Consider the following 25,317-nt stretch of genomic DNA (forward strand, 5'->3'; position numbering starts at 1 on the left):
ATAACACTGTATTATCCTGATACTGTAGCTTTCCATTATCCACCGTGATATATAACACTGTATTATCCTGATACTGTAGCTTTCCATTATCCACCATGATATATAACACGGTATTATTCTGATACTGTAGCTTTCCATTATCCACCGTGATATATAACACTGTATTATCCTGATACTGTAGCTTTCCATTATCCACCATGATATATAACACTGTATTATCCTGATACTGTAGCTTTCCATTATCCACCATGATATATAACACTGTATTATCCTGATACTGTAGCTTTCCATTATCCACCATGATATATAACACTGTATTATCCTGATACTGTAGCTTTCCATTATCCACCGTGATATATAACACTGTATTATCCTGATACTGTAGCTTTCCATTATCCACCATGATATATAACACGGTATTATTCTGATACTGTAGCTTTCCATTATCCACCGTGATATATAACACTGTATTATCCTGATACTGTAGCTTTCCATTATCCACCATGATATATAACACTGTATTATCCTGATACTGTAGCTTTCCATTATCCACCATGATATATAACACTGTATTATCCTGATACTGTAGCTTTCCATTATCCACCATGATATATAACACTGTATTATCCTGATACTGTAGCTTTCCATTATCCACCGTGATATATAACACCGTATTATCCACCGTGATATATAACACTGTATTATCCTGATACTGTAGCTTTCCAAAAAGGAAAGCCCAAACATCCATTTGATCATATTTCAAATCCTCAACAAAAACAAATTGAACAAGTTGTGAGACATTGTAGCGTATCCACTAGCTTTATTATTAATTAAAAAGATATCACAATCAAAGATGTATTAGATCTAGACATTTTAAGCACCCATTTCAAAATGCACAAGAAGCATGAAATGCAGTTTAAGGCAGGATTTTCTTTTGGGTAGCTAAAACTGGCAGCTTATAAGGGGTTAATGTTTCGTCTTCAGATTTCGGAGTATTATAGGATCTTGGTTGGATCATGATGGCGATCACTTCTTCAATGCTGCAGTCATCTCAGGAACAGCCTGCAAGTACAAACAGTTCTCATACCCCTGACAGTTTCATTGGCAACAACGACAAAAGACACATCCATTGTCTTTGACTTATCTGAAATCAGAGTGTACGTAAACACAGGTAAGATGAGAACTATTGTCACAGTTCTGGACCTGCCTATTATTATTATTTCTGCTTACCCATCACTTCAGCAGAATATTACTAACTTAAACACCTAGTCACCTACACCGGCCGATCACATGCAACGGCACTGGTTAATAAATTATGAGGCACAGCCAAACAAATGGAAAAAGCCACTAGGCTTTCACTTCTCACAAAGGGTCCCTCTTGAAGTGTGTGGCAAAGCTTGGGCACTGTATCTGGAACCTCCGTCTTTATGCCTAAACTAGAGGGTAGAAGTGCTGCCTGGAACCCTGTGGCGTTGAGCCCTGCCAAAGTTACCTGAGCATGTCAATTAGGAGTCAATAGGTGAAGAGGAACACAGAATCAATATGAAAGCCAACACCAGGCAGTCCCCTTTGTTTAACTATCAGGTGGTATTAGTTCCTGTTAAGGTTGAGGACTGGAAGTTACTCTCTGAGCAGGAGGTCCTCTCATGAACTATCCACTGATACATTTACGAGTTCAATAATTCAGTACATCTGCTTTTTCATCAGGTGGAATATACAGTTCCAAATGGTTCCTATTCTATCAATCCCAGTAACTGATTTACCAGGTTTGGATTCAGGCACTCAACAGAGAAATGTTTACAGTCGGAGAGAGTAAGAACTCAACTGCATTTTCATTTAAACATGATTTCACTCAGTGTTATTTTAGGCTTATCCCAGAAACCTAGTTAACGGATTGTAACTGAATAAGGCACAACTCAGTAGGGAACAAGGTCTGTACAAGTTTTGCTTTCTGAGATTAAACAACTCAATAATATTCAAACATATGAGAGGGAAAACCAGACATTAACATTGCCTTTAAACAGGTCAAATAGATGGCTGCACCACCAAGCTAATGAATCCATTGTTTTAGACTGAAAGGCAAATGGAAGGTGCCCTTTAATGATTTATAATGATACACCTAACTATTCAATTCATTTTATCAATCAAACTCATTTATAGAGCCCCTTGTACATAAGCATTTGTCACAAAATGCATTTACAATGACATTATTACACAGGAATACTTTTAATGCGTGTCTAACTCTGACAGCCTGGGCCTCTGATCACAGGAAATGGCCTGCGGGAGGTCTCTAGTGAACCAGGAAGTGCCTCAATGTCACAATCAGAGAAGAAGAAGAGTGAATTAACAGTGACCATTAGACATTGCCCTTAATAATTGAAATGTTTGAATAAAGGCTCAGAGGGAGTCAGTTTAAATGCATTAAAATTAGTCGATCAGTCGTTGATGTGTCTTATTACAGCGTCATTAACTGAGGAGGAAATCTGAGATCACCTCTTGTGCTTTTCAAATGTATTTTGCTATGGTATACTTAAGCAATAAGGCACGAGGGGGTGTGGTATATGGCCAATATACCACGGCTAAGGGATGTTCTTAACCACGACGCAATGCGGAGTGCCTGGATACAGCCCTTAGCCGTGGTATATTGGCCATGTACAACAAACCACTGAGGTGCCTTATTGCTATTATAAACGGGTTACCAACGTAATTAGAGTAGTAAAAATACATGTTTTTTTCATACCCGTGGTATACGATCTGATATCCCACGGCTGTCAGCTAATCAGCATTCAGGGCTTGAACCATCCAGTTTATAATAATTTATAGCTAATTAAGGACCTAATTCAGCCAAAACCAATGTTATATTTGTTTTTATCAGGAAACCACTTTTGGTAGAATAAGGTCCATATTATTAATATAACAAAATACACATCGTATTAATAAACCTATTTTAAATCCTCCTGAGGGCACTAGAAGAATGACTCTTAAAGGAGAGATGGACAGGGTGTGACAGGGATCTGGAACGATGGCATGAGGGTGTGATGGATATTTCCCTCAAGACTCCTCACCACAATTTACCCATCAGGACTAACCAGATCTCAAGTACATGAACACTGACACTTTAAATGCTGTCATGAATTAGAAATACTGGGCAACATACAGGTTAAATCCAGTGTATCAGTGTTGACTTTGATAACACTCATAGCACTTCACTAAACCTATACAGGGTGTGGTGTACAATACTTCATTTAGCCAATGCTGAAGATCTAGGTCCACCTCCTTAAGATGAACTAAATATCTACCTCCATATAGGGATTCATTTCACACCTTTAATATCACAATATCTAATCGTGTCATCATTGACAGTCTTACCTTGAAGAGATCCTCCACTAAACCGTAGTCAGCTACCTGGAAAATAGGTGCCTCTGGATCTTTGTTGATGGCAACGATTATCTAGAAATAAAACACGTGTCACAGTTCGTCTCAGTACATGTGTAACCGACGTGAAATGGCTAGTTAGTTAGCGGTGGTGCGCGCTAATAGCGTTTCAATCGGTGACGTCACTCGCTCTGAGACTTGAAGTAGGGTTGCCCCTTGCGTTGCAAGGGCCGCGGTTTTTGTGGCGCGATGGGTAACGATGCTTCGTGGGGTGTCAGTTGTTGATGTGTGCAAGGGTCTCTGGTTCGAGCCCAGGTTGGGGCGAAAAGAGGGACGGAACCTACACTGTTACATTGATGCTGTTGACCCGGATCATTGGTTGCTGCGGAAAAGGAGGAGGTCAAAGGGGGGGTGAGTGTAACCGATGTGAAACGGCTAGTTAGTTAGCGGTGGTGCGCGCTAATAGCGTTTCAATCGGTGACGTCACTCGCTCTGAGACTTGAAGTAGGGTTGCCCCTTGCGTTGCAAGGGCCGCGGTTTTTGTGGCGCGATGGGTAACGATGCTTCGTGGGGTGTCAGTTGTTGATGTGTGCAAGGGTCCCTGGTTCGAGCCCGGGTTGGGGCGAAGAGAGGGACGGAACCTACACTGTTACACATGTACTAACCTGTCCTCTGAATGAAAATGCAAAGCGGTATGCATACTGTACATGGATTGCCTCAGAAATTTACTGGAGGCTAAACCAAACACAAATCATAAATTACAAAGATACATTGCTATGTAAACTGTTGATCCACATCCTAAAGCAGAGTCAGCATCCGGAATTAGGACAATATCAGTCACTATGATGAGAATCAAAATTAAGTAAAAGATTATTTTAAAAAAAATGTGTTGTATTACCATCCCTTACTACTCTCTCATGTTATACACACACACTATGCTTTCATGACATATTGCATAGCTTGTTAAAGCAGCAAGCATACAAACCCAAATTAGCTGCACTTAAGTGATGTCACTTATGAATGTGTTTTTTTTTTAAAGTGGATGAAAGTGATTTTGAAAACAGCTCCATGACATCAAGCGGCTGGATATACGTAGAAGCAGAGTAAATCTCATACAAAACAAATAGATATGGGACTATGGCTGCATAATAGTACATAATACTGTGGTCTGACACATTCAGAACACATCCCACACAAGACACTCTACTCTCCTCTTAAGAAGCTCCGAAGCAAGAGAGAGAAAATACAAATAAATTATACATTCTTTAAAAAGCTTCTTCAGGTTCCCTTTTAAAACATACTTCTTAAGTGCACGGGATCCCGGAGCAGATAGCTCGCCTTGGTGGAAGAAATCCACTCAGGAGACTGTTGTCATGGCTACGAAAGAGTTTTTCCATTTTTCATTTACATAAAACAGTTCTCTTCCAGGGACAGACATATTCTGCCCTCCACTTGTTGTAAAAGTGGGTCAACTACAGCGAAAAGAGGAATACAAATAAGAAAAAGTACTCTGCCCAAGTTAATTCAAATCCTCCTCATATATAGACGTATTCTCAAAGAGTGAATTGTTTTAATACTATTAGTTAGGTAAATTGGTGCAGTTGTATGACACCCATTCTGGCTTTTTCAAACCTGCCTCTACAGTAAGTGTTAACTGGACTGATTAATGGAATGGGTGATCTTTATACTTTCAGATAACTTGAAGATATCAAATGATTGACTGAAGATTAAAAAAACAGTTTCAAAGAGTTGTAAATTATTTTAAATTAATTAATACATGTTTTTACATTAATATAATTTATTTTAAATCAATATGACATTTAATCAGTATCCCCATTTTTTTACTGTATGTATATCTTTACTTGTTAATCCATCACTAGTGCATATTCCATAAAAGGCGGTAGAATAAGCTTAGCTACAAGAAATTGTGATAAACATGAGGGTGAGACGTATTTATCACTCTCCTGGTGACAAGGCGCTACATCACAAAGAGCTCCGAAGAATTGAATAAAATAAATCAACACCACAGTTAATTTAGCAATCAGACGCACAAGCACCATAACTATACGTACTTATGCATGACTTACGACAGCAAGAATCAGCAAAAAACAATGTTTTAAAAAGCACAACCTCCTTCAAAAATATATTGCTCTATAAAACATATCCTGTATTTTTTTTGGAGTACTACAAAAATTCAGAACATCTTGCAACCTCAAATAGTTTTTTAAATCCGTAGAACAAATATATTTACATTTGTTTAAATGAGAAGTATTATCCACAAGTAATAACACAGCTATACCACAATAATACCACTAGCTTATGTAGACTGCTTAGTGTGGTGTGCTGTACCTTGCTGTCCTTCATCCCAGCCAGGTGCTGAATAGCTCCAGAGATGCCCACTGCGATGTAGAGTTCCTGGAAATAAAACCTAAAATGGCCAGTCAGTATATAATAATGTAATATCAAAAATGTAATTCATATAATGAAAAATTTATATTATTGCAATAATACTACATAGACATAAATAAATAAAATAAATCAGCTTTCAAGTTTTAATAAACAGAGTGTTTATTGTAGGGAGAACAAAAAAAATCTATTGAAAAAAAATAAATCAGTCTCAACCAAATGAATGAAAAGGTTTGGCCACAATATGATATGTAAGACTATTGATTTAACCATTACTTTTCAACAACTTAAAATGAGAAGATGATGCGTGTTTTCACACAGACATACACAGCATGGCCATCAGAGAATCCCTATGACCACAGCCTTACGAGATGGGCTCTCCTAACCAGTAGTCTGGTGAACCAAGTTGCTGTGACCATAAGTGACCAACACCAAAACCACAAACTGAGCCCCAATCCCCCGGAACCCTTTACACCCTACTCTGACCCGGTAGGCAGTCAATTCCTGACCATACATCTCAATGGTTCTGACCAGAGTGTGGTCCTTTAGGGTGTCTGCCAGCCAGAGTGTGGGGGCCTGGGCCCCTGGCTGCAACATTACCATCCATTCTCCAGGGAGCAGCACATCAATTGCTTTCAGCTAAATGCACTCACATATGAATATTTCAGTAGGATTTAATGTTTCAGCTGCAGCCCCAGAGGAACAGAGCATCAATTTGTGAACACAGTTCTCCCGGAGTTAAAAGCCAGGCCGGATAATACAGTATGAAAGGCACTGTCAATCCAGAGGCCTTTTTTCCCCCCAGACTGGGAGAGAGAGAAAATAAAAAATAGAAAAGTTTCTCCCCTTTAGCCTCCAAGTAGGTCCCCAGCTGGGTATAAACAGCTTTTTGAAAGTTTTCCACTACAAACTGCTATACTTGGGAGGGTCATTTAGCCCTGGATGTTTTTAAAGTATATGTAGGGAGAGGAGGAGAATGGCCAGATGATTTGCCAAGCTTGGGCAGTTTTTCCCTCCTCTTCTGCCTGGTGTTTGGTCTCTCCACAGCTGCTGTGAGCCGTGGCAGCAGGGCAGGGACTTGGTGCACCCGCTGGCCTGTTAATAAAATCCCCCAAAGTGATGCTGAAACCCAGTGGTTCACACACCACAGCTCCCCTCAGGTGTGAGAACACAAGCTCCTGTACACACAGCCAGATTGTGACACAACTGAGTTAATCAACCAGGTGATCACGGGATGCTGCTGTGTGCAAACAGACAGCAAAGGACAACAGGTTGGCTAACGATACTAAATACTGTTAGACTGGCTCGGTGGTATCTCAGGACTGAGTCCTAGAACTGGTTTGACTAACGATACTAAATACTGTTAGACTGGCTCGGTGGTATCTCAGGACTGAGTCCTAGAACTGGTTTGGCTAACGATACTAAATACTGTTAGACTGGCTCGGTGGTATCTCAGGACTGAGTCCTAGAACTGGTTTGGCTAACGATACTAAATACTGTTAGACTGGCTCGGTGGTATCTCAGGACTGAGTCCTAGAACTGGTTTGGCTAACGATACTAAATACTGTTAGACTGGCTCGGTGGTATCTCAGGACTGAGTCCTAGAACTGGTTTGGCTAACGATACTAAATACTGTTAGACTGGCTCGGTGGTATCTCAGGACTGAGTCCTAGAACTGGTTTGGCTAACGATACTAAATACTGTTAGACTGGCTCGGTGGTATCTCAGGACTGAGTCCTAGAACTGGTTTGACTAACGATACTAAATACTGTTAGACTGGCTCGGTGGGATCTCAGGACTGAGTCCTAGAACTGGTTTGGCTAACGATACTAAATACTGTTAGACTGGCTCGGTGGGATCTCAGGACTGAGTCCTAGAACTGGTTTGACTAACGATACTAAATACTGTTAGACTGGCTCGGTGGTATCTCAGGACTGAGTCCTAGAACTGGTTTGACTAACGATACTAAATACTGTTAGACTGGCTCGGTGGGATCTCAGGACTGAGTCCTAGAACTGGTTTGGCTAACGATACTAAATACTGTTAGACTGGCTCGGTGGGATCTCAGGACTGAGTCCTAGAACTGGTTTGACAGAAGAATCTATGATATTCAATGCCTTGAAAAGCATATGAAAAAAGGGTAAAAGTGGTCCCATTAGAAGTCTTTATTTTGTTATATTTGTTCTGTAGGCCTACAAGTGACAAAGCTTGTGAAGATGAGAAAATTATAAAAAAAAGTTATCACTTGAAGTTATTACTTTAGTCCTCTAAAATCCTAAGTAAAAGAATATATCAACCTGCATCATCCAGAAACCACCAATGCCTATACAGTGCTCTCACTTAATAGCCTATATTATATATTTTTCATAATTTGTTCCTTATGACAAAACCTGAAACAATTGTATGTCATTATTTTAATCAATTGTTATTGTATCCCATTTCAAGTAAAATACTTAGTCTTTGTAAGTAATTAACAAGAATACAGTAATTGAAAACATGAATTTTGCCAGCGTTGTTTTGACTGGTACATTGAGTCAAGCGGAGGTGTTGCTCTCCTCATTTAAGTGACATGGCGCCTTGTAAAAGCCACTAATAAGTTTTATCCTGATGAGTGCAGTTCATAATAAAATACATGACAATGCATGTGTAAACTAAAACAGGCTACTGACAGTTACACTAATAAGGTCATAATGGCCCAGGTTCCTGAAGCCAACAATGCAGAAATGCCCGCAGGCAGCAATCAAAAATGTATCCTAATTATCATGTGACTACTGCATTACCTCTGAAGAATGATAAATTATAAATCCACAACATGGTTCTCCTCTCAGACTGGCATGAGGAAAGATGTGATTTCTTTTGGGGGGGGGGGGGGGGGGGGGGGGGTTAGAGCGTTTCTGAAGGCTTGTCATGGAATTATGGAGAGACTTAGGAGGTAGAATTAGTAGACATACCATCCACTGCTTACTGTGTAGGGAATATACCTACAACTTTAAATATATACAGTACCAGTCAAAAGTGCAGACACACCTACTCATTCAAGGGCTTTTCTTAATTTTTACTCTTTTTTTACCTTGTAGAATAATACTGAAGACATCAAAACTATGAAATAACACATATGGAGTAACCAAAAAAATGTTAAATACATGAAAATATATTTTAGATTCTTCAAAGTTGCCACCCTTTGCCTTGATGACAGCTTTGCACACTCTTGACATTCAACCAGCTTCACCTGGAATACTTTTCCAACAGTCTTGAAGCAGTTCCCACATATGCTGAGAACTTGCTGGCTGCCTTTCCATCACTCTGCGGTCCAACTCATCCCAAACCATCTCAATTGGGCTGAGGTCGGGTGATTGTGGAGGCCAAGTCATCTAATGCAGCACTCCATCATTCTCCTTAATGGTCAAATAGCCCTTACACAGCCTGGAGGTGTTGGGTCATTATCCTGTTGAAAAACAAATGACAGTGGGACTAAGCGCAAACCAGATGGGATGGCGTATCGGTGCAGAATGCTGTGGTAGCCATGCTGGTTAAGTGTGCCTTGAATTCTAAATAAAAATCACTGACAATGTCACCAGCAAAGCACCCCACACCATCACACCACCTCCTCCATGCGTCACGATGGGAACCATACATGCAGGGATCATCCGTTCACCTACTCTGCGTCTCACAAAGACACGGCGGTTGGAACAAAAAAATCTCAAATTTGGACTCATCAGACCAAAGGACAGATTTCCACTGGTCTAATGTCCATTGCTCGTGTTTCTTGGCCCAAGCAAGTCTCTTCTTATTGGTGTCCTTTAGTAGTGGTTTCTTTGCAGCAATCCGACCATGAAGGCCTGATTCACGCAGTCTCCTCTGAACAGTTGATGTTGAGATGTGTCTGTTACTTGAACACTGTGAAGCATTTATTTGGGCAGCAATCTGAGGTGCAGTTAACTCTAATGAACTTATCCTCTGCAGCAGAAGTAACTCTGGGTCTTCCTTCCCTCTGGCGGTCCTCATGAGAGCCAGTTTCATCATAGCGCTTGATGGTGTTTGTGACTGCACTGACTGACCTTCATGTCTTAAAGTAATGATGGAATGTTGTTTCCTCTTCGGTTATTTGAGCTGTTCTTGCCATAATATTGACTTTTACCAAATAGGGCTATCTTCTGTATACCACCCCTACATTGTCACAATGGATTGGCTGAAACGCATTAAGGAAAGAAATTTCACAAATTAACTTTTAACAAGGCACACCTGTTAATTGAAATGCATTCCAGGTGTCTACCTCATGAAGCTGGTTGAGAGAATGCCAATAATGTGGCAGCTACTTTGAAGAATCTGAAATATATTATGATTTGTTCAACACTTTTTTGGTTATTACATGATTCCATGTGTCATTTCATAGTTTCAATGTCTTCACTATTATTCTACAATGTAGAAAATAGTAAAAAAATAAAGAAAAACCCTTGAATGAGTAGGTGAGTCCAAACTTTTGACTGGTACTGTATATAAAATATTACTGTAAATAGTATATTATTACATTTGATTACATCAATTATATTTCCATTGACCTGATTTGTTTTGAATATTAATTGCAATACACAAGCAATGAATGGTTACTGGTTTAGGATGTTGCATATCATAGCCTTCTGTCATTGTGTACAATGTAAACAGGAAACAACAATATTGGCAGAGTTGTCCATTTTGAGGGGCAGGGTGGACTCAGCACTTAAGTCTCCTTCCTAATGGGACTGGTAAATCATTTAGGACCTTAAATCAGCCATTAACTACATTACAGCCGCTTCAGACTGCCCTAATGTGGGTCTGATGACAGCTGGGATATCCCTGTCGCGAGCCAAATGACCCATTTAGCCTTAAGCTTATTCAATTGAAAATAATTTAATAATGTCACAATACAGAGTATTGTCACACAATGTGATTTTGTTTGTATTGTTTAGGATAACAAGTGTGTGCTTGCCTGTATTAATTCCCTTTAACCTGATGTAGCAGGCATAAGAGAAACGCCTGAGCGGAGTTCCAACATTCGGTTTTCAGCAGAAAAGGAAGCTAGGTTGAAAATAGATGTATCCCTGAAAACCGGAATATGCAACTCGACTAAGGATAATTCCCTTTGCTGTGAGGGGTCTGTCTTGAGGCTTGTTGGCTTTGCCAAAACATACACAGCCTCTGCAGAGTCTTGGCACACACACACATCTGCTAACTAAACACACTGTACACACAATTGAATGTAGGAGACAGATAGGCTATCTTTGGAACATCAAGATCGAGAAAATACAGTGCATTCGGAAAGTAATCAGACCCCTTGACTTTTTCCATATTTTGTTGTTAGACTTATTCTAAAATTGAATAAAAAAATATTTAAAAAATGACCTCATCTACACACAATACCCCATAATGACAAAGCGAAAACAGGTTTTTCAAAATGTTTGCAAATTTAAAAAAATAATAAAAACAGAAATATCTTATTTACATAACTATTCAGACCCTTTGCTATGAGACTCGAAATTGAGCTCAGGTGCATCCTGTTTCCATTGATCATCCTTGAGATGTTTCTACAATTGATTGGAGTCCAGCTGTGGTACATTCAATTGATTTGACATGATTTGGAAAGGCACACACCTGTCTATACAAGGTCCCACAGTTGAAAATGCATGTCAGAGCAAAAACCAAGCCGTGAGGTCGAAGGAATTGTCCGTAGAGCTCCGAGACAGGATTGTGTCGAGGCACAGATCTGGGGAAGGGTACCACAAAATGTCTGCAGCATTGAAGGACCCCAAGAACACAATGGCTTCCATCATTCTTAAATGGAAGAAGTTTGTAACCACCAAGACCCTTCCTAGAACTGGCCGCTCGGCCAAACTGAGCAATCAGGGGAGAAGAGCCTTGGTCAGGGAGGTGAACAAGAACCTGATGGTCACTCTCACAGAGCTGCAGAGTTCCTCTGTGGAGATGGGAGAACCTTCCAGAAGGACAACCATCTCTGCAGCACTCCAACAATCAGGCCTTTATGGTAGTGGCCAGACTGAAGCCACTCCTCAGTAAAAGGTACATGACAGCTTCCTTGGAGTTTTCCCAAAAGTCACCTAAAGACTCAGACAATGACAAACAAGAGATTATCTGGTCTGATGAAACCAAGATTGAACTCTTTGGCCTGAATGCCAAGCGTCACGTCTGGAGGAAACCTGGCACCACCCCTAGGGTGAAGCATGGTGGTGGCAGCATCATGCTGTGGGGATGTTTTTCAGCAGCAGGGACTGGGAGACTAGTCAGGATCGAGGGAAAGACGACCGTAGCAAATTACAAAGAGATTCTTAATGAAAACCTGCTCCAGAGAAGAATGGGAGAAACGCCCAAAATACAGGTGTGCCAAGCTTGTAGCGTCATACCCAAGACGACTCGACGCTGCAATCGCTGCCAATGTGATATAAAAAAAAAGTTTTACATACACTACCATTCAAAAGTTTGAGGTCACTTAGAAATTCTTGTTTTTGAAAGAAAAGCACATTTTTGTCCATTAAAATAACATAAAATTGATCAGAAATACAGTGTAGACATTGTTAATGTTGTAAATGACTATTGTAGCTGGAAACAGCTGATTTTTAATGGAATAGGCGTACAGTGGCCCATTATCAGCAACCATCACGCCATCGCAGCTTCATTAAATAGCACCCACAAAACACCAGTCTCAACGTCAACAGTGAAGAGGCGACTCCGGGATGCTGGCCTTCTAGGCAGAGTTGCAAAAAATAAAGCCATATCTCAGACTGGCCAATAAAAAGAAAAGATGAAAACGGGCAGAAGAACAGACACTGGACAGAGGAACTCTGCCTAGAAGGCCAGCATCCCGTAGTCTCCTCTTCACTGTTGACGTTGAGACTGGTGTTTTGCGGGTACTATTTAATGAAGCTTCCTGTTGAGGACTTGTGAGGCGTCTGTTTCTCAAACTAGACACTAATGCACTTGTCCTCTTGCTCAGTTGTGCACTGAGGCCTCACCCTCCTCTTTCTATTCTGGTTAGGGGCCAGTTTGTTCTGTGAAGGAAGTAGTACACAGCGTTGTACCAGATCTTCAGTTTCTTGGCAATTTCTCACATGGAATAGACTTAATTTCTCTAGACTGGTGAGTTTCAGAAGAAAGGTCTTTGTTTCTAGGTATTTTAAGCCTGTAATCGAACCCACAAATGCTGATGCTCCAGATACTCAACTAGTCTAAAGGACAGTTGTATTGCTTCTTTAATCAGAACAACTGTTTTCAGCTGTGCTAACATAATTGCAAAAGGGTTTTCTAATGATCAATTAGCCTTTTTATCATTTTAACTTGGATTAGCTAACAACGTGCCATTGGAATACAGAAGTGATGGTTGCTGATAATGGGGCTCTGTACGCCTATATAGATATTCCATAAAATCAGTTTCCAGCTACAATAGTCATTTACAACATTAACAATGTCTGCACTGTATTTCTGATCAATTTTTGGTTATTTTAATGGACAAAAATAAGTTATTTTCTTTCAAAAACAAGGGCATTTCTAGGTGACCCCAAACTTTTGAACGGTAGTATATATACAGATGCAAAAATGTCTAAAAAACTAGTTTGCTTTGTCATTATGGGGTATTGTGTGTAGATTGAGGGGGGAAAAACAATTTAATCCATTTTAGAATAAGGCTGTATGTAACAAAATGTGAAAAAAGTCAAAGGGTCTGAATACTTTCTGAATGAACTGTAGGCTAATGAAGGTCAGCAAACGTGCACATACAGTTCAATTAAAGTCATTCAACAAGACCAAACATAATTACATTTGTAAACCAAAATAACTAAATTGAAATATAATTTTACAGAAAATTTAATGTGATAGTTGATGCTGAAAAACTGAAACATAATCATATACAATTTATTAAAGTTATTATTTTCTTGTCAGGTTGCTCACTAAGAAATATTTTACGTTGGTTTCCGCTGTGACACAGTGAAATAACAGAGACAATAAAAGGGTGTGTGTTGTATCACTGACAGGTGCTACAATCTTGCCAGTCTGGCCAACCTGCATGTCATTGGGGACATAGCCAGCATCCACAGCAGCTCTGGAAGCCCCCACTGCATTCACAACATACAGCAGGTTATTAATACACATGATCATACCACGCAGTTACACACAGACAACTGACCACATGAAGAGCACACTCACACACTTCCCACTGTCCCTCACGCATGAACCCACTCACTCACTCTCAAAGATTCTCGCTCTCCTTCTCTCTGATGTACACACACATCGTTATTTATACCTGCAGGTCGTACAGCAGTTTGAAGTTCTCACCGCTCTTCAGCCCTCGTCCTAATGGGACAAAGAAATCAAGTGTTTGGTCACAATGACCTAACAGAATGAGAGGCCAGGGAATGTGAATGACACATTGGCTGAAGCAGTCAGACAGTGTAAAGCTAAGCCCTTACCTCCGGACACCACCACTTTGGCACTAGTGAGCTCTGGTCGATCGCTCTTGGTCAGGCTCTGCTCAAGCCATTCTGACATCCCCGCAGGAGAGGGTGAGGCAACTGCAACAGAACGGACAGACATATCTATCTCAAAACGCAGACAAATTAAATGTGCAAAATATTCTTTACACTAGCATCTGAATATGCTGCTCGCGAGCCATAATCAGGTATTGAAAACATGAATATGTGTTATGATGAGACAGAAAGGTTACTGAGTGGTGCTGCTGTCAACAGAGTAATGGAAGAGTACTGCACCCTGTTCAGTAGCAGCACTGCCTCGCTCCACAGCAGCAGGTTCAAAGGAAGTTCCCCTCACTGTGAACACCTTGACTTCCTCATTGCACTTCACTGTGGCCAGGGCATTACCTGTAGCAAAGACAACACATACAGTAACACCACATACAATGTGTTTGCTTGGTTATATTGAGATATATTCTTAGAGCAAAAAACCTCAATATGAAAAAGTATTTAGAAGAATTTGGTGATTCAATAAAGCTTTTGCGTTGTTGGTTATTATCTGATAAATGCCATTGTCTGTTTTACATGCGATGCAATTCAGGCAATTCTATAAAATACAATTACAAATGTTCACAGTAATAATTAAAAACATAAAAGAACAGACTTGCATTGTAATTATTTGCATTGTAAGAACTTGCATTCTATGAAGCTAGGGCGGATCCTGGCATATGCATTGTAAATGACTAATTGGACTGTCTGACAACACCAAAACATCCAAGTGTAAGACCTTTGTCTGTCAAAAATGCAGCAGCAAAATGGTTAAAAAAAAAAACCTCCACTGAATTTCCAACCAGGAAGAGTAAGGCTCTTGCCAAAGTTTAAGTGGATAATTTTAATCAGACCTATCTATATTTTATGATTATAATGTGCCCAATCAAAATATGATCTGAGCTTATTCTTGTTCAGGGAGGCTTTTAGGCTTTCAGACTGACAGCTGGGATGACTAGGGTGGATCTCTATAGTCATTAAGAGGTCAGAAACAACAACAACATGAACTACTATAGCCTCATCACTTTACAAATGAATATAGAACAATCATCTCCATTTAACCCCTGACCCCAGCCCATTAGCAGAGCACTACACCAATACTGAAATCTATCCAATCATTTATTCTGCTGCTTACGTATGCATTATAGGTTGTGCTAAGAACAGGCCTGCAGCGATAAGAAACTATTTTGTAATGCATAATAATTACAGTGTGCTTACAAAATATTTGGGGTAATTTTATACCTCAATGGAATAGTTGTTAATTATAAAATATATTACAACAGGAATCTCACCAGCGTAAATTGTTCTAACGAAGGTGTCTTGAGATTTGACCTCGGTGATGTCAGAGAGAGTTGCAACATCCAGCTTGGCTGACACTCTGGGAAGGAGATTCTGTTGAGCATAATACAGTACTGAGATGATATGCTTTAATTCAACCATATCACCCTGTGGATCTCTCAGGACACAGAGAGGTGATGGGAGGTTGATTGTTTTAAAATGGGAATGTTTCTCAACATTTTAAGGACTTGGCAAAGTTTGGTACAATAAAGACAAAACTGAAACCATTACAAATAATTTGTCCCTACGGAAATAGTTTATAGTAGATGATGTCAATAGTGCTATAATACCATGACGGATACAAACTGCCCTCTGTGTTGGATAAAACTAGCTTGGGCTACGGAGACTCAAATACAAAACTGTGAGAAGTTTAGCCCAAGGATGGACAATGGAATTCAAAGTCATCTTTGACAAATGATTGCTGATGATGTTTTTAGTAAAATAAATTAAATCAAATACCAGACAGTATTAGGATGCATCATCTAAAACACATTCATCTACTCAGGGAAATCGAGACCAGACAACCCAGCCTCAGTCAATATGAGTTGGATTACAATACATAAGATATTGTTTAATGCATCCTAATTCAATAGAAATACCATTAGATCAGCAAGTTGACAGTTCTATTGCAGAATGACAGATTACTGGGGTAGTAATTGAGGGGTAGTACTACACTTACTGGGTAAAATTGGAAGGAAAAAAAACTTTCAGAAGCATTAAAGCATAATGTTTAAAAATGGTAAATCAGATCAACTAGATGTTGCTATGATTATAAAATGCGCTAAAATTCATGCATGTCTGGATACATAATAAAATAAACTTCCCATGATAAGGAAGGATTTGATCATTATATAGCTATTAATAATATGGGGGAAATGCAGACATGTGAACACTTGTGTTACAGTCAGTAACTCACCTTCCCAAAAGCAGAAGCTCCTGCACAGACGTGTGTGAAGTTGAACTGTTTCTGGGTAGCAAGAATCAAAGGAGTCAATTCCTCTGTATGGAGGAAAGAGGACCAGGGTTAAAGTACATATTTAGACCAAAAGGAAGTATCATGCCATTCCATCATTCCAACAGTATATATCATCTAAACTGTAAATAAACATCTCCGGCATCTGTATTTGAACTAAGCATTTCCACACAGACCTCAGAACGTAACAAAAATACTCCATCCCAGAATGAAGGGACTTTCATCATTTCCAAAAATCACCTGGTAAAAGTCCTTTGTAGCAGTCATGTTGAGCCACTAGAATCTTCTTGACCCCCTGGACTTTACTGATCTGGTCTGCAACCTGTTAAAGAAGAAATCCAACACAGAAATAAACAGTTAACCATATCAACCAGCTGTATATCATGAAAGAACTACATTGTACTGCACAAGGGTGACGTAGTATGAAATACCACATTAAAACATAACTTCCATTGATGTGACTGAACAGCTGTTAGGGCAGGAGTAGCCAACCCTCCTCCAGCAGAGCTGGGTGTATGCAGGCTATTGCACAAGCCTTTCTGAAACACACCTGATTCTACCCACCAGAATCACCATTAGCCTAGCTGAATTAGGTGCATTAGTGTAGGGTTGGAGCAACATTTGGCCAGGTCTCTCTTGCATAGAGATATTTAATCTCAATGAGATCAACCTGGTAAAATAAAGGTAAAATAAAAAAAATAGCATGCACACTGGTAGCACTCCAGATAAGAGGGGTTGCCACCTCTGTGGGGCATCGTAGTGACAGTCCTACCTTGGCTCTCCTCCCACCTTGCTGGCAGCAGTAATGGCGTTCAGTGTGATGGGTGTGAGCACTCTGCTACTGCCAGAGTACTGTGAAACCTCTGGGCCAGACAGGGCTGCAGGAGAGAACACAACCAATCTCCATAATGAAACTGCTTTATAAAGAAGACTTAGTTTAGGCCATTGAATTGACATTTCTGATTGTCAATAACTACTATTTTGGTATTTTGGCCTTGAATGATAAACTAGACAGCTGGCATAGGTTTAGGGCACATTATAAGACTGGCTCTATCAAGTTAACAGTGTAAACAGTAGTGTGTACAAAGGTCAATATAAAACACTGTGCACGACAGGGAATCAAGGCAATATGAACTGTTTGTCGAACACCAAAGGGAAGGCTATAGCCATGTCAGGTCAACTGTGTGTTTTGTCCTCCAAGATAACAAAATCACTTGCTAGTTTAACCAAAGTCAGGTGACACACTGTACTGTAGCTAGTTACGTTGCCAAAATGTGGATTAGTTTCATGCTCTACTCTGACACGATAACCGTTAATAGCTACAATGTATGTAGATAACAGTGCAGTTGTAAATTAGAGTGAAAGTATGTTGTCGACATGCCATGTCCTCAACTGACCTTAGACAGACTTCAGTCAGACTAGCCAACTAGACGTTGGTGGCAATCTGAAACGGTAGAAGAAATTGCTGTATTTGCCAACACTGGAGTTTTACTTACCAATTGTCCCAAACTTCTTCTGTTTATTGCTGTAAACATAACTGGCTAGCTTTCTAGCTAATCAGCTACATTTTTGCTTGCTATTTGCCTTGATCTAAACAAAGAGACAGCTGAAAGGATGTTCATTCTCCACTCTTGTATCTCGCGACAACAATGTAGTCTGATCTCTCCGCGTCTCTTTCACTTTAAACAGTGAACTCAGAGAACAGCCCTATCTAATCATTTCATTATGAATTCAAAGGCCCTTTAAAAGTGCAAAAGACCAGGGATTTGAGAATGCATGTACTGTAGGCTATACAATACATGGTGTAAGCATTCCATTCCATCCATAGACATATATTTATTCCACGACATAAACATTTATATTTAATTGGAAAAATTCAAGCTTATGTAAAATTATATAATGAGAGCCCTATACTCCAAAATTGCGAGACAATGAAAAGAACCTACCTACATTTTATTAATTTGATATATGAAATAGAACAAATTTGTGGATACATTTTATTTTATTTATAACTAAAAAGCAGGTACCAGTCTAGAGTGGCTCACTGCGCTGCTATCCTGTCCCGGCATTAAATTGTACTTCTAATGTTCCTCCAGTAGGTGTCCTTGTTGTTCTCGAGTAGATGGATGGACTGATTCACATGGTGTCAGCTGTCAGGACGGGTTTCTGTGTGCATTCTCCTCTGTCTCAGGAAAAACATGCAATTTACTCCTTACTCCTCCTAATTACAATTCCAATGTAGGTCTAACAAAAGTGTACAGATTTAAAATAATTAGCCGTCATTGTCAGGAAATAATGCATCAACCAAAAAAGCTCTCCATAAACGTAGGCAAATATCCAAACACCATAATTACCTTCGAATTACCTATTGCATTCTAACAAATAACCAACTGTTTCAAAATAAATAAACATTTTGAACTACTTAATTCTTTAAAATCTCTAGCGAGACTTGATATGACAGTGGGAATATGTTATGTGGGACGAATGGATGTCCAGTTTTACGCGTGACGTCAGAGAGCGTGTGGGACACTGCAGCGCCTCTTCCCGGGGCCGTCCCACAGTCCGAACTGAAGTTATCAGACAGCCAGGCACAGGCCACTCACCTCCCTCCTTTCTCCTCTTCTTCTCCTTCTTACTTATTTTCTGCATCTTATCGCAATCCCGTCATCATTCCTGTATGGTGGATATTATTTTCAACTCTTCTTTCTTGGGTGATATGGGGGATCATTCCAAAAGTAAGTGGCATTTTTTGCATGTATTTTTATCCGCCTTTCACAGTGTTGTAGATTACCCTACAAATCGTAGCCTCTGAAATTAAAACATATTCTATTATCGCATTCCAATGCCATCGTATTTCATATATTTATTTGCATAAATCAAATATAATATATTCGTATTCGTATTGTTTTGTTATCCATAAAGCGGACTTTTTCTTGTTTATATTTCATTTTATCTTAGATTTCTTTCAAAACGATTGTGCATCATTTCAGAACAGGTCTTAGTCATTGGAATGTAATACAGTGAGAAACTGGGAGTATTTCGCTCTGTATAAGACAATTTAAGACGAAGAAGTGACATGTAGGCCAGTGGCTCTCAAAAAGTGTGATTTAAGGTGTCAATAACTGCGTACATGGGAAAGAATGGTTGCAATGTCTGTGCTCTCTGCAGAGAAGTCCGGATTCGCGATGTGTGTAGGCTGTGGAAGTCAGATACATGACCAGTACATTCTGAGAGTTTCCCCGGACCTGGAGTGGCATGCAGCCTGCCTGAAGTGTGCAGAGTGCAGCCAGTACCTGGATGAGACATGCACTTGCTTCGTACGGAACGGAAAAACCTATTGCAAAAGAGATTATGTAAGGTAGGGATTGAAATTCTTTGGAAATAATTTGTTAGTGATTGAACGTATTTTAACGTTGGTGTGAATGAGGAGGTAGCCTACAAACTAATATATAGTATATCCATATACATGCAAGACTTGTACCTAAATCACAGAGGCTTATTAGGCCTAAAAATACAAATATCCTTGTTTTGGAAGGTTTACAAAAAAAGTGTGCCCAGTCTGTGTAATTCCATGCAAAATGTATCTCTAGTTCAACGCATAAAAGGCCATTTGACCTACAATTAAGCAGCTTTTCTACAATTAAAATAGTTCGTTCAAGTTAACTTTTATACTTTGATCCTGGTTAAACAATGCACAGTAATATGTATCTTAGCCTTGTTTTCTGACGTTCGAAGTAGACCTAGTAATTTAAAACTTGGAATAAAAACTGCAGTAACAACAAATCAAATGACTGATATAAGTTGTTGTTTAATTCCATATATGTTTTGTTTCATTTATTCCTTGCAGGTTATTTGGAATAAAATGTGCAAAATGTAACCTGGGATTCAGCAGCAGTGATTTGGTGATGCGAGCCCGGGACAACGTGTACCACATCGAGTGTTTCAGATGTTCCGTGTGTAGCAGGCAGCTCTTGCCGGGGGATGAGTTCTCTCTCCGGGACGAGGAGCTGCTATGTCGGGCGGACCACAGTTTACTAATGGAGCGGAGCTCCGCCGGAAGCCCAATCAGCCCCGGACATATCCACTCCAACAGATCACTACACTTAGCAGGTCAGTTGCACATCCAAAACAACACCACCACTGACTTCTGTAATAATAATAATAATAATAATAATAATAATAATAACAACAACAACAACAACAACAACAACAACAACAACAACAACAACAACAATAATAATAATATGGAAGCAATCATCTTAATCAGAATGATGATATTCATTGTTATATTAATGGTCATAACAATAGCCTGCTAATAATAGTCCCTAAATATATTTCCTAGAATTATCGATAGGCCTAATTTTATGATCATAACGATCGATAGACTCCAGGAAAAAATAAGATGCAAGCTTTGAGTCATTAAGATGTCAATAACTAAAAAATATTAGGCAATTGGCGACCAATATCAGACTGACCTTTAAACTTTTCCATGGAAAATCACTGAGATATGATTTCATTTTTATACCAGGCTTTTAATGCTTTTAAAATTGATAGATTTTCAACATAAGTGACGTTTGATTTTTTTAAGGATTTTGATATGATATTTACATGACTATTTAATAGTGTTGACCCAATAATACAAATACTGTAGGCTATAATAACTTCAAAGGTTAGGCTAATCCCTACTCCTTGACGTTAGGCCTATAAGGATCATCTGGATAACAATAAATACGATTTTACAGATAATCTCTTAATTTGAAAATTAAAGAATTGTAGTAGATAGAAATGTTAACGAGTAGGTCTACACACAGTTGCTGTTGCCTAATTGACTATTCCTTTTTAATTTAACAAAAACTTAATGCATGACATAAACAAGGAGTGTGTCATAGTGCGTGGATGGGAATCTGTAGCCTATTGAACTATAATGCAATAAAGCTTACATGCTTTTAGAATGACATTGTCATTGGGGCCTAGACATAATTGTTGCTCAATATGGGCGATGTATTTTTAGGGGGGAACACCAAGATCAAATGGAGTACGTGTGGATGGAGAGACTGTTATCGTATATATATATACACGATAACAGTCTCTCCATCCACACGTACTCCATATATATATATAGATATAGATATAGATATATATAGATAGATATATATATATATATATATATATATAGATATATTGATATATATACATATATATAGTATAACGCATGGCAAGAGTTGAATAAGTTATATTTTAGATGAATAAGAGTAATTGACGGTCTATATAACCTATGGCAAGGAACATACTCCAGGAAAAAAACGCATTTGCATAGACTAGAATAATAATTTATTATAACAATAATAAAAATAACAATAACAATAATAACAATATAAGTCAAACTTTAGTTAATTTCCTTTTTTATTAAATATAATTCCGCCTCTCTTCAGCAGAGCCGGTGACAGTACGGGCACCACACCGAAACCACGTCCACAAGCAGTCAGAGAAGACAACACGAGTGCGAACCGTTTTGAACGAGAAGCAGCTCCACACGTTACGGACCTGCTACAACGCCAATCCGCGGCCAGATGCGCTAATGAAGGAACAACTGGTGGAAATGACCGGCCTCAGCCCAAGGGTTATTCGAGTTTGGTTCCAGAATAAAAGATGCAAAGACAAAAAGAGATCTATTCTCATGAAGCAACTTCAGCAGCAGCAACACAGTGATAAGACTGTAAGCATCTTCGTAAGTTAATCTCGGAAACATTTTTTATACTTCTATTAGCCTATTACTTTTTCTTTATGTTTGGTTCATCGTTGAATCCTTACATTTTTGCGATAGTTGAGGTATGTCAGCACAGGCTGGTCTCATAGACTAGACATAACATAGTAAACGAAAATCCGGGATATAAGAATTGCAATTAGTAACATATCATACTAATTGTAATTCGTAACATTTTATACGAAATGGATGATAGACATCCACAAATGAATGGCATACCAAACGTACATATCATACTAATATAGATCTCCAAGATTTGCGTTTACTATGTTACGTCTACCCTTGAGTCCAGGTTGGTCAGCAAAGAAGTACTTGTGGCCAAATGGTTACCTCTTAAAGGCAACGAATTCGTTTCTCTGGAATGATTTGACCAGTGCCACACTTGAATAACCCTTGGTCCGAGGCCGGTCATTTCCACTAGCTGTTCTTTCATTATTGTTTTTCTGTATTCAACCTGCCAATAAATAATTAATCAAGAATTCAATTGTGCATGACCTGTACTGGAAAGCAAAGACTACAGAACAAAATCCCAACATTCTGATCTGGGAATTTGATGGTTTTCTTCCTCTACCAAAGTGTAGATTTAATTTGGATTTCCTATTCTAATCTCGTATTAGAGTCTACAGGGGCTCACAGGTACGCCTCTGGTTGCCAGAAGCCCTATCAGGCACGACAACACGGTGCAGGGTAACTCGGTGGAGGTGCAGACCTACCAGCCGCCCTGGAAGGCCCTCAGCGAGTTCGCCCTGCAGAGTGATCTGGACCAGCCGGCCTTTCAACAACTGGTAAGAGAGAGGAGACACACTGGGGTATTCTAAACGTACATGCTAATGTGGGTGCACATGTGGGTACGCGTAATTACGCACGAACACACATTCAAACTCTCTCTCACACACACGAACGCACGCACGCGCGCAAACACACACACACACACACATTCATTTAGATGATGACAATTTCTGAGTTTTTTTCTTCACTTTAATGGCATCAATTTAAAATGTATAAGTAATAACGTTAAATGGCAATTTTCAACGTCAGAAATGGCAAAATTTGTAGCCTAAAGAGAGCCAGAACAGATTTATTTTGACATCACTGTCTTTGCACATTACAGGTGTCTTTCTCGGAATCGGGTTCATTGGGAAACTCCTCCGGCAGCGACGTGACTTCTCTGTCATCGCACTTACCCGACACCCCGAACAGCATGGTACCAAGTCCCGTGGAGACGTGAGACCGGGCCACCAGCCTCGGTCCCAGGCCTAGCATGTTCCCGCCCCGGTCCCCGGTCCCCTGCATGTGACCAGCTCATCACAGCGTTCTAAAGACAGGAGTCGTTTCGGACATGGAGAGGAAAGTGACATATTCTCAATTTTGAACAATTACCTAACGGCACTATAAAGCAACGCGTACGAAAGCCCTTCTTCTTAAGACTCAGTTCAGCATTTTTGAGGATATCAGTGACAAAACAAAAACCGAACTTCGTTGCATGAACCGAAAGAAGATAGAAGATTCTCGTGATGGATTTACAAAACAGCCTCCCTCCATATTACATTGGAGCCATTTGATGTCGAACCAGATGGACATATTGCAATTCATTGTGAACATACCGTGTCTTGGTTTCGTTGTGTGATTTTTGATACATTTGTTTCGTTATCAAGTCCATAGACTCGTGTGTTTGTCTTAAAAAGGAGCATGATTTCCGAAGATTATATAAAACAGATTCTTGTTGTTAAATATTTGATCTTAATAGGAAGAGGGCAGGTTGTTTGAGCCTCTCTAACAAAAGTAAGTTATTGTTATTTATTGTCAGGACAACGATTCATAAAGGAATTAATAACTGATCAAAAATAAAACTGTTAAATCTTTATAATGTCTAAGGTACAATCTTTGCATAAAGTCTTATACAATTCCCAATATAGGCTTACACCCCCGTTCCCTCACTCAGCCTGTGACGTGCAGTTAATCAAGTTGACCAGTGGTTATTTGAGCTATAGACATCAAAACCTTCAACCAAAGGTATTCCCAAAACGAGTATGCTTCACGCAAACCTTATCGGCCCCCAGTTCCCCGAGCTTCTAAACCACAGAGGTGTAGGCCTATATACAACAAATCAAACACCAATATATTTCTGAATTGATCAAAATAATAATTGTGCTAACAAGGTGAATAAGTTTACAATCGGTTTTAGTTCCCTATTTATCCCTGCATTAGGCTTTAAACCACTGCGAAAAGTAGGCCTATTAAAATTGCGATACAAAATGATGGATTAAAAAGTCAATGATCGAATACTGAGGGTCCATTGATGAAAGCATTTGCATATACATGTTGAACGTTCTGACTATTATCAGGCTAATCTGATAGGCCTATTGATTTGGGGGAAATCTTTATTATCGTGTTATTATGTTGGTTTTATTACGCAGGCTATTTCAGCATTTTAACTTTAAAAAACATTGGAGTTTAAAACTTGCATGTGGAATGAACAATAATAATTGTTAAAAAGTAAATAAGACACCCTCAATTTCAGGGTTAGCGCAGCCTACCTAATGCTGAACATAATAGTTTTTCTGAGGCTGGGAGATTGGAATTAAGGTGGATTGGCTTCTGGTCATTTACTTTCTAGGGGCGATTTTTTGTTGTGATCAATCCAGTTTCACTGGTTAAGTCACAAGTCTAGACAGCCAACAAGGGTCGGCGGCTTCTTATCTGCGCCTGGCATCACCTGCAAACGATACATTGAATGAAGACACAACAAACCCACTTCTCTCTTTGGAAAGAGTTAGTTTAGGGGAGAGACCAGCTCGTAAACCCACCCTAATCTGGCCGCAGTTTATTTTCATTCCACTCAGTCAATTGCGTTATTTTGCACGGGTCAGACGTCTCAGTAATGACATCTCAGACCAAGTACCTATGTGTGTTTTTAACCGGGCTACGTAAAGACTAGGCTACCTGGACACAATTAGTTA

At 39.5% G+C, this 25,317-nt stretch overlaps 2 protein-coding genes across 5 annotated transcripts; one reads left to right on the forward strand and one right to left on the reverse strand.

Annotated features, from left to right (window-relative positions):
* Nucleotides 1-863: 863 nt before the first annotated feature.
* Nucleotides 864-19,242, reverse strand: LOC106587636 (electron transfer flavoprotein subunit alpha, mitochondrial). Its single transcript, XM_082969943.1, has 13 exons — nt 19,197-19,242; nt 17,383-17,471; nt 16,834-16,915; nt 16,537-16,619; nt 15,575-15,674; nt 14,532-14,642; nt 14,235-14,336; nt 14,069-14,118; nt 13,948-13,966; nt 13,798-13,880; nt 5,725-5,790; nt 3,406-3,450; nt 864-1,062 (listed from the first exon to the last, which is right to left on the reverse strand). The coding sequence occupies exons 1-13, from the start codon at nt 19,240-19,242 to the stop codon at nt 1,027-1,029; spliced, it is 912 nt and encodes a 303-aa protein (XP_082826069.1). The 3' UTR covers nt 864-1,026.
* LOC106587637 (insulin gene enhancer protein ISL-3) lies at nt 19,133-24,224 on the forward strand. 4 transcript variants are annotated; one of them, XM_014176208.3, is made up of 6 exons: nt 19,133-19,328; nt 19,762-19,951; nt 20,441-20,703; nt 22,029-22,309; nt 22,975-23,142; nt 23,469-24,224. In XM_014176208.3, exons 1-6 carry the CDS (start codon nt 19,271-19,273, stop codon nt 23,583-23,585), a joined length of 1,077 nt encoding a protein of 358 aa, XP_014031683.2. In that variant the 5' UTR covers nt 19,133-19,270; the 3' UTR covers nt 23,586-24,224. The 4 variants fall into 4 exon arrangements, with proteins under 4 accessions (XP_014031683.2, XP_014031682.2, XP_014031684.1 ...); XM_014176207.3 differs by having other exon boundaries at nt 19,134-19,328; nt 22,026-22,309; XM_014176209.3 differs by having other exon boundaries at nt 19,136-19,328; nt 19,762-19,946; nt 22,026-22,321.
* The last annotated feature ends 1,093 nt before the right edge of the window (nt 24,225-25,317 follow it).

Source organism: Salmo salar, chromosome 26, assembly GCF_965601325.2.
Source record: "Salmo salar chromosome 26, fSalSal1, whole genome shotgun sequence".
Classification (NCBI taxonomy): domain Eukaryota; kingdom Metazoa; phylum Chordata; class Actinopteri; order Salmoniformes; family Salmonidae; genus Salmo; species Salmo salar.